The sequence below is a fragment of the Ailuropoda melanoleuca genome, chromosome 7 (genome assembly GCF_002007445.2).
Source record: "Ailuropoda melanoleuca isolate Jingjing chromosome 7, ASM200744v2, whole genome shotgun sequence".
NCBI lineage: Eukaryota > Metazoa > Chordata > Mammalia > Carnivora > Ursidae > Ailuropoda > Ailuropoda melanoleuca.
This window is the reverse complement of record NC_048224.1, coordinates 28,965,222-28,975,821: the sequence shown is the minus strand read 5'-3', so window position 1 is coordinate 28,975,821 and position 10,600 is coordinate 28,965,222. Positions and strand designations below refer to the sequence as shown.

Sequence of the window (10,600 nt, the reverse complement as noted above, 5' to 3'; positions counted from 1 at the left end):
GGGGGGGGGGGGGGCAGAAAGGGAAGGCCTTACAGACAGGCTGGGGGGCGTATCAAAGAGACGCAGAACCTAGCAGAATTAGGAGTGAGGCTAGCTCTGTGGACTGACTGCCGTGGGCCAGGCGATGTACCAGTGGGCCCTTACCAGTCAGTCACCAAATAGTTCCTGATTGCCTACTATGTGCTGGACTAAAAAAAAAACAAAAAACAAAAAAACCCTCCCTGCTCCCACAGAGCTTACATCCAAGGCGACAATGATCAAGTAAGCAAACATATCAGTAATTTCAGTAGGAGATGGTGCTAGGAAGAAAAGCAGGATGCAAAACAGAGCAACTGTTGAGGGGAGTGGGAAGGGGGAAGGGGAGTAACCACATAATAGGTAATCAGGGAGGGCCTCTTAGAGGAGGTGACATCGAGGATGAGACCTGAATAATGACAGACCTGGTCCTGCAAAAAGCAGAGAAAAAGCCCTTTAGGTATGTACTTTATTTCTTTGTGGTTCTTCTCCTTTTATTTCATTATAAAAATTTTCAAACACACAAACAATAGAGAAAATATTATAAGAATATTACATATATATGAATATATATATTTACATATATATATGAATATATATATGAATATATATATTATATAAATATTATAAGAAACTTCTGGGACCTTTTACCTGACATCAACAGTCCTCAATGCATGGTCAACCTTGCTTCATCTAAGCCCTCACCCACTGCCTCCATCCCAGACTAGTGTTAAGCAAAACCCAGCATACCACAGCATCTATAAATATTTCAATAGACCCAAGAGATAAGGACTATTTTTTATAATAAAACACAATAAAACTGAAACACCTTAAAAAACTAGCAATTCCTTAGTGCTACCATATCTCCAGTCTACAATATTTCATAAAAATTAAGAAGCCAACAGTTGGAAGACATACCATTCTTTTAAGAATCTCTATGAAGGACACGTGTTGCCTAACTGTAGGATGTGTTGACTTTAAAATGTCTCCAAATCTCAGAAATGTTTAGATATGAAAAAAAATGACTTAAAATTAATGACATGTAATATTCTCAAAAAATACTTGCTGTGTTAGCATTTATTGAGACTAGGCTCAGGAGGGTGGATAACTTGGGCAGTTCACAGAATGCCCACGAGTGTGTGCCTGGCCGAGGTCCTTGGGCCCAGAGCCCCTGTCTTAGGATNGTGTGCCTGGCCAAGGTCCTTGGGCCCAGAGCCCCTGTCTTAGGATTCTGGCTTGCTCCCGCCCCCGCCCCCCACCTCCCAGGACACTCAGGTAAGGATCCCAACCATCTCTCTCCGCCCAGCCCTCCTTCCTACAAGTCATGGACGATTTCTCCTGTCCTTCCTCTTAGGGTCCAGCTCCAGGCTCTCTTCCTAAACACCAGGACAGCTTCTGCAGAGAGCTCTGCGGTCACTGGGATGGCTCTCACACACAAACAGGCTTTTCCCGGAGACTCTGTGAGAGGCCGGCTCTTCTCAACCATCTTTACATTCTGTTCCTGCTGCGTTTGCAGGCCCTGTTCTGGACACTTGAGGAAAGTCAGCCGAGGCTGGTTAAGCATGGCAGCTCTGGTGTCCTGAAGCGAAAGGGCACCCCCAGCAGCCTGAGTCCTTGGACACCACGGGCTTCCAGCCCAACGCATAGATGGTCACTTAGCGCTGCGCCCCACAGAGGGGAGTCCCAGCCCACACTCCAGGGGAGAAGGAGGCTCCATCCTTTGTGGATATGTTTTAAAACCACCGTGCAGGGTCAGAATGCTGCAGAAGTGAAAGCATGAGTCTTCCAAGATCAGGTCCTAAAGACATGGAGTTTTCCTCTTTGTTCCCGCCCACAGACCACCCATTCTGGGGGAAGCCAGCTCCATGCAGTGAAGCAAGGAGACTCAAGCATCCTATGGGAAGGTGTCTGTGGCAAGGGCCTCTGGCCAGCAGCCAGCCGCAACTGTCCAGCATGGAATGAGCCCTCTTGAAAGCAGATTCTTCAGCTCCAGTGAAGCCTTGAGATGATGAAAGCCCCAGGCAGCATTTTTTTGACTGTGATCTCATGAGAGATCCAGAGCCAGAACCACCCAGCTAAGCCACTCCCAAATTCTTGACCCACAGACATGATGTGAAATCACAAATGTTTATTGCTGCTTTAAGTCACTAAGTTTATGGCACTGCATACGCCGAAATAAATCACAAGGAATCTTTCAGCTGAGCCCAAAGAGAGATGTTTTATAAACCAATAGGCCTGTACTCTTAAAAATGCCAGTGTCCTAAGAGACACAGACAGGCCTAAAGAGACACAACAACTGAACGTCACCCTTGATTCCTGATTAGATACCAGGTCAGGAAGAAAAAGCTCCTCCCAAAATTGGCACAGTTGAAAAAATCCAGTATTGTATAAATTTCCTCAATTCGGTAACTACGTCATGATATGACGAGAGAATGTCCCTGTTCCCAGAAAATGCATGTAGAAGTAACAAAAGATAAAGGGTGTCTATCACTGAAATTTACTCTCAAATGTGTATAATATTATAGCACAGAAGGAGAGATAGGGAAAAATGACGTAAATGGGGCAAAAGAATGAATGGATCTAGGTAAAGGACGAACAGGAGTTTCTTATGCTATTCTTAAATGTTCTCTGATTTTGAATTTTTTCAAAATCAAAAATGTAATACAATAAGAAGGAAAAAAATGTTAATGTTGCCAAGGGTATATCCAAATACCAAGCCAATTCTGGTTCTAAAAATATGTATCTCAACCTTAGTGGCCCTGACTAAGGCCCTCTCCTAGCTCACTCTTTCCCACTTCCACCAAAATCACTGCCCTCCTCCAAATATATGTTACAACAAATGGAAAACATATACATGTATAAACATATTAATAAGTGTACCTGCATTTTAAAAGTCCCTGACTAATAGCCAGGGTGCATGGAAAAGCTGAGCCAGAGCCCAGTAAAAGCTTCGGAAAGAATTAATTGCTTATATTTCATGAAAAAAATGTGTTTCTGTGCAACCTAAAAATAAAGATTTTTTCATCAAAAAAAAAAGCTAAAATTTAGTTTCAAATGTACACAGATCCAAGGAGAAATGAACAGAAATACGGACAGTAAATTGAGGTTTTCAAAATGAAGTTTATTCAATTTAAACAACTGTCCTTTCGTGGGAAATCACATCCTTACTGTTCAGTATTAAAATGTATTTCTTCTAGAATGAGGGTAAGTAGGAGGGTAGAAAAAGCTCTGCTTGACCAAGCAACGCCAGGACCAGATGGCTGTCCTTCCTCAGTGTTTTTGTTTATGTGTTTTTGCTGCTCTGCAAAACCCCAAAGCCCAAGGCCACTGTTCTAGAATGTATAGGTACACTCTCTGTGTCCCTTTAAATCACAAGAGTGCTGGGTACCAGCCGGCAAAACATACACAGAGCTTCAAAATGTGCCTCTTCTCTTTTATCTCGTATCAAAATATGGAAGAACTTCTCAGCTCAGGGAATCATCAGAGATAACCCTGACGGAAGCCTGCGGTAACAATTTTTCTTCGTAATGCTATTGATAACAGCAAAAAGCTATAAACAATTCCAAGGGTCCAACAAGAAAACGTGAAACACAGGGCCGCTGGGTGAAGAAAGTCTACGTGACCTTCCCAAACCATGTTTTCGGAGACTCTTTAACAGTAAAGGAGAATAACCTCACTGCAACGGTAAATCAAAGAGCAGGGTACAAATCTACAAAGAGCAGCATGCGGGCCCGCACACGCTCCCACACAAACAATACACAGTAGAAAGAGATATGCCAAAAATGTTAGCAATGGAGATCTCCGAGCAGTGGGATTATTGCAGATTCTTACTTCTTTGCAGTTTTCTGCATTCTAATATTGTTCTACACTGAACACACATCATTTTTATAATCACAAAGAAAGATTATTTTCAAAAGGCTGGATCCTATTTCTTTAGCTTCCCATAGCAAATGTCCTCCTCATTGGGCAATAATATCACACTCTGACCGCTCCTTTTCTCTTGGCCTGATAGAGTTTCTCCTTCTTTCTTTAAGCATACCTTAAAGGAATTCTCCTTCATGAAGTTCAATATATCCTTCTGAATGTCTAAGTTTGTTTCCAAGAAAAATACTTTCCCCTTTTCCTTTTTTTTTTTAAAGCAAGTTCCCAAAAGTTTAGATTGCAACACAAACGCTGCTGAAAAAAAAAATATGCAATTCACTTTCATTGCATGATCCAAACAAGTTGAAAGGCTTTTACAAATGTCTAACCTAGAATTGTGAATTAACTGTCTTTGGTTCAATTACCCAGCTTTTCAGTTTAAATCAATTAACCAAAAAAACTATTAACAACTCCTATGTGCCTATCCTATCCTAAGCGCTATGATGGAATATAAAAGAATTATATGGCACTGCTCATTCTCCCTCTCCTGACTGATAAAAAGTGGTACATCCTCTAATTAGACAAGAACAGCTATGCACGCGTCAGTCAGAGTTCCACTTTTGCCTGGGGAACAAAAGGAACCTCAGAGCCAAATTCACTGCTAAATCAGAGTGAGCCGTCCTCTCCTTAACTTTCTGGTATAATCCATGTGCTTTGTAAGGGCAGTGGCTGAATTCTGGTTTTTGCGGTACTTTCAGCGTGCTTTGTACTGTACCTGGTAATAATAACACGTATTGAGTGCTGACCACATCATGGGCAGTGTGCTAAGCATTTCACATGCATTACTCCACCTTCCCTCCATAACAACCCTATTGGGTAGGGACCATGATCTCCACTAGCACAATACAGGTCTATGTATTATAAAGATGTGAATGAATGGGTGCAGCAAATGCCTCCTCATCTTCTTTTATGTTCATATTCATGTTATCACATAAATGTCCTTTTAAAAAAGGAAAACCCATATCCTTGCAGAACAGGCCAGGAGGTCATAGTGTACCTTGGTGTGTTTTGCCCGCCCAAAATCCTTTTTCTTCATGTTACTGCATTTTGATTTCTCTTTCAGGAACCATGTCTCCCGGACTCTCAGTGTGCATGGTCTGTGCAAGGCTATAAACACACACACACATACACACACACATACACACACCCCTCTGGGAAGGTCACATGCTCCCCAGGTCTGACCAATGCACATTTTCCTGATGACATCAGGTGAGTCCCAGAATCCAGGGCCCAGAATAATCTGAACCCAGTTCTCATCCCAGACCTTTCTGTGATAGAAGTCGATATGTTTTCTTTTATATTCAAGTCAGTTTGCATTGGATTTTCAGTCACTTTCAACCAAAAGCACTATGACTAATAGAGAAATAGGTCTTTTTTTTTTAAGTGAATGTAGGATTTCCACTACTGGCAATATGGAAGACTACATTGCCTGGTGAAACCCTGTTGGAAAAAATTCTTGATAAAATACTTTTTAAAAAATCTTTTTAAATGCATGGCTCAGCTTACAGGAAAAGGGGAAAAAAAGTCCTCAGAGTCCAGGGACAACAAGAAAATACAAATCTAGATATTAGAGTTATGAGACACAAAGCACCAGATAAGTATGCTTAAGATGCTTAAATAAATAAAAGATGCCCTCAAATGAATGACAAAAAAACAAGAATGACAGGCAAATCTCACTCAGGATTGACATCTCAAGGTCATGGTGCAAGTCAGGGGACAATGGAATATTCTCTTCAAATGCCAAACTACCAATCTAGAATTACATACCCAAATAAAATTATCTTTCAAGAACAAGAGCAAAATAAGAACATTTTCAGATAAGTAAAACTGAATTTACAACACTGATTTTCTCTATAGTAATGAATACATGACATGCTTCAAGAAGGAAAAGAACCCCAGAAAGTTCTCTGAGATCCAAAGACCACCCAGCATTCAGGAATGAATGAAGGGCAGAGAAAAATGATACATAAACAAAAAAATACTGCATTTTTTAAATGTTTTAACATGTTGGTTTAAAAGGCAAGGCAGAATTAAAATCCTGGAGTAAAAAGGGATGTAAACCAGGAAGGAAGGTGACCAATGTTAAAACACCTGAAGGCCTATAGCTAGTGATTAACTTTAGATCCTGCGGAGTTGAATATGTACTTTCAAACTGACCACTAAAGATAAGAATAAACCATGGAACTACCAAATTAATAGAGAAGAAAAAGTGGAATAAGAAAGGGAGAGAAAAACTTCTATCGACTCAAAAAGCAGCATTTAAAAAAAAAGGGAAAAAAGCATAGAAAAAGCAAAATAATTAAAAAGTATAGAATAAGATGGCATAATCAAAGTAATCAAACCTAAAGTGTCTTGTAAGCACGAGAAATATATATATGTATATGGACGTACTAGTTAAAAAAAGATTGTCAGTCTGGATGTTTTCTTTAATGACCACAGAAAATCTAGCAACATGCTATTTAGAGACACGCCTACAACATAAGGACACAGAATGAATGAGAGTAAAAGGATGGAAAAAGGTATCATGAAAATACTAACTAAATCATGTTCTGCAGACTGAAAACACTGATTCAAAGAAAGGATGCCACTCTGACAACCACAGATGGGTCTGGTAAAAATTAATAAAATAACCTGTGGTTTACAATCTTGTTGGGGAAGGAAAGAAACATCAGTCTAATCTCTGCACCACGTGTGATGTTGGTCCAAGGACACTGTTGTTATGAGAACGATCAAGCAGGCTACCTCTCTGCAAGAAGGGGAATCCTAACCAATTCCCTCCCTCCTGCCAACCCCAGCAAAACACACTTTCTTTTGCGGGATTACCTATTTAGAGCTATTTTGAAACTCTTCACCATCCCAGCACCCAACTCAGATACACATCTGCAGTTATAGTACTAATGAGGCTAACACCAGAGAAAGCATTCAAGGAACACCTATGTATTGTTGGCACGCTTTCCTAAACCACTGTTCAAAATTCCTCTGCTATGGCAGAGAACATCTGATGTTCCCGTACGGCATCCTCATCCACGTACCTGTGGAAATGTACAGCCCCAAGGGCACTGTCACTCCACAGTGTCTTTCTCACCTGCTAAACAGGTAAGAAGGCAAACAAGAATGACATTATAGTGATTATCCCAAGGCTTCTCTGATCTATAAAAACTGAAACTCTTTGCAAATATTGGTACAACATTAGCAATCATTTACTCGTGACACACCTTACAGCTGGCTGTGATGTCATCGCTAATTTCAACAGAAGGCGATCTGTTTTGAATCCCTACTTTGTCTAATTCTGGTATTCTCCCACTTGCTCAAAAGCACCCACCTTAATCTTCCGAGTAATTTAAACCCCACAGACCCTAAGACAGTAGCTTTCAACCCCAGTTGCACATCAGCCTTAGCCTAGGTTCTACCTACAGAAATTCTATGTAATTATTCTGGGGAAGGTCCTTGGCATCAGTATTTCTCAAAGTTCCCCAAGGCCACAAATCCAGCTTTCTGGCTCCCCACTTTGGCCTGCTGCCCTCTCAAAGTGAAAGTTCCATCTCCTTGCCTGGTTCAAAGGAGACAGTGTTTGTGAGTTTTGCAACAGAAATAAACAGAAATAACAGAAACAGAAATAAAGCTGTGCTCTAATCCACTGGCATGGGAATTATCAGACTACACCAAGTTTCAAGGAATTAGAGCCAACGCTGAAGCATCTCTACAGGTCTGGCCTGTCCAAGAGAGCGGACACAGTCTCAAGGTTTGCAGACGCCAAAAAGAACCAAGCCAGAGTCCCTTGGTAGTTCCCATCTCCTTGCCTATGGTAACAGGCTGTAGTTTAAAGACCAGTTAAGGGGCGCCTGGGTGGCTCAGTTGTTAAGTGGGATCGAGCCCCACATCAGGCTCCTCTGCTGGGAGCCTGTGTCTTCCTCTCCCCCCCCCACCCCGCTTGTGTTCCCTCTCTCGCTGGCTGTGTCTCTCTCTGTCAAATAAATAAATAAAATCTTTTAAAAAATAAATAAATAAAAAATAAAGACCAGTTAAAAATGTGTGTGAACCTATGTACATACTCATGTTTGAATATGTTCTCATTCACATACCCAACAGGTATATTTTTCAAAACCTATTTCTATACCTGGAAATGTCTAGAAGGGTACACAGCAAAATGTTAACAGTGGTTCTCCTGGGCAGTAGATTTATAGATGATTATTTATTTATTTATTTTGCTTCTCTGTATATGCTAAAATTTCTAGAGTGAACATGTATTGCTTTTATAATTAAAATAAACAGATAAATAATTGCCTGTATCCCAAAAGGGAGGAGAGGATAAAAGATCTGGCTTTTAGATCAGCTCTGCCCCAGATCTGCATGTTACTTTGGGGGCATGGCTTTTCCTCTCTGGTTAGACTGGATCTCCCTCAGGGACTTTCTCTTTGTGACATTCAAGGATCTCTGCTTGTCAGTTGAAGTCCCAAGACACTCCCCCACATGCACCACCACTCCAATTATAAATTTATATTCTGCCATTCTCGTTTCTCAGGCTAAAACCACAGACCTCGATCAGGCACTCACCTTTGTATGAACTACAGTAAAAGTTGAGTCTTCATTAAAAGCGCTGACCTTACTGACCAAACTGAAGTTAGGCCTCACTGCCTGGCCTGGCTGAGAGCAACACAGATAAGCTCACCTTTCCTTCCAGCTAGGCAACACGAATCCAACAGGCCTTGCTGCAGGAATTAAAGGCAGGAGGCATTCCTACTTCTTATCACGCTGGGTTTGGATTAACTTCCCAGAGTCAACGCAACAGCAGGATCTATAAGCAGATCCTGATAGGACACAGGGCTGCTGTGTCACCATGGAGACGGGACACCATGAGCCCCACAGGTTACCCACAGTGTTTGAAAGAGATTTCTCAACCTGGGATAATAAAGGAAGCTGGAACCCGGAAAAGAAAAACTTTACAACCAATCCCTGGATGACTTAAAAGCGACCTCCTGAGTACCTCGTTGGCAACAGGGAAGGGGGTAAAACTAGTAAGAATTGAGTGCACGGTATGTTCAATGTTTTATTAATTCCTAGGCTGTGTTATTTCTACTCATTCCTTATTTTGCAGATAGGGAAAGTGGGGGGAATGCTACCAACACTAACATAGCTCTACTCAAAAAGATTAACAGTGAAAATGCCTCAGGCAAAAGCATGAGGCTAGACATGAACAGACAGAGGAAAATAGGGAGGCCTGTGAAGCCCAAGTTCTTCCCAGCTTTGCCAAAGGGGGCTGGGGAACAACTCCTCGAGCAGGTAGTCATGCTTTCTCTAGGCAAGGATTCACGGATGCCCAGATCCCGAAATCAGCACAATGCCAAAGGGGCCAGGAGGGTCCCATCCCCCACAGCCAGTTCCACCACTTTCCAGCTGTGGGGCCTTAGGTGAGTCACTTGTCCTCCCCGAGATCTTTGCCACACCTCTAAAGCAGGCATGCCAGAGAACAGGAAGGAGCGACAGGTGCCCAGTGCACACAGGAGGCCGCTGCACTGGCTACTCCCAGGACCCCCTGTCAGAATCCCCTTTTCCTCAAAGTCTTTAAGAACCGGGCTCAAGTGGGGATCTGGAAGATCCCCAGCAACGGAGGGACGGAGAGAGAAGGCCAGGAGGTATGTCCTTTTACCAGCTTGCTCCCTTCTTACTTAGGCAGTGAGCACAACCCACCCAGCCAGCAGCTCCCACAGGAATTAGGCCTCTGACCACACCGGCTTAGGGCCTGCACCACCCACAGCAGTGAGCTGAGCTGGACCTCGGCCAGAAGGAGCCTTTCCCACCACCTCCTTCCTGCCTTCTTCTGCCTAATGCTCAGGAATCCAGGGGGAAGCCTCGTACTTGGCCTTCCAGCGACCTTTTACCTCTCCTGCTGGAGCGCCCTCCCATCCTGGTTCATTCAAGGGCCTGGCACACACAGATAAGTGAAAGTGGAGCCTATCTCGAACCCTAAGAGCCCTTAGTTTCACCAAGGTAGGGCCATAGTGGCAGAGCTGGACTGGGGGTGCTGTGAAACCAGGAAGAGCACCCAAAGGAGGTCTCATCTCACACCTGTCTGCCCGGACCCTCCCGTCACTTTTTCACAGCCGAATGACAGACCTCATGCGGGAAGGAGGCAAGAGACCACGCAGTAAAAGAGTCGTCAATTTCTGAGATTTTTTTCTATTTTCATTTTTTTAAAACTTTCTTGCGTCCCCCCATCCCATATGACTCCTTCCATTACCCACTTCTGAGAAAGACTCAGTAAGACGCGCGATCCCCGGGTATTTCGAGACCCCGGTTCCCCCCCGCCACTTCACAGATGCAAAAACTGAGGCCCGGGGACCCCGCAGGCAGTGTTGCCCACGCCACCTGCGGACTCACAGCGGGTTCCAGCGCTCCGGCAGGCGACGGTGCAGCGAGATGCGGTCGCTAAGGTAGATGTTGATCTGGTGCAACCGCACGCTCTCCTCCTGCAGCCGCAGCTCCTCGCCCCGCAGCTGCAGCCGCACCGCCTCGCCCTGCGCGCCCAGAGCGTCGTCGGGTACCGGCGGCCGCGGCAGGACCGGGTCGCGCCGTCCCTGACGCGGGACGCGCACGGGTCCCGGCTCGGCCGCCTTGGCCCTGGCCCCGCGCCGCTCCCGCAGCACGGAGCTCAGCCCGGGCCAGC

At 43.9% G+C, this 10,600-nt stretch overlaps 1 protein-coding gene across 1 annotated transcript in view; it reads right to left on the bottom strand.

The window, feature by feature from the left end:
- GALNT12 (polypeptide N-acetylgalactosaminyltransferase 12) overlaps nucleotides 1-10,595 on the bottom strand; it is a gene marked incomplete at its 5' end in the record, with an annotated part of 36,042 nt that extends 25,447 nt beyond the window's left edge. Inside the window, one exon of the mRNA XM_034665563.1 lies at nucleotides 10,315-10,595. Coding sequence (XP_034521454.1) covers nucleotides 10,315-10,595 — 281 coding nt within the window. The remainder of the gene's footprint in view (nucleotides 1-10,314) is intronic.
- Nucleotides 10,596-10,600: the final 5 nt, after the last annotated feature.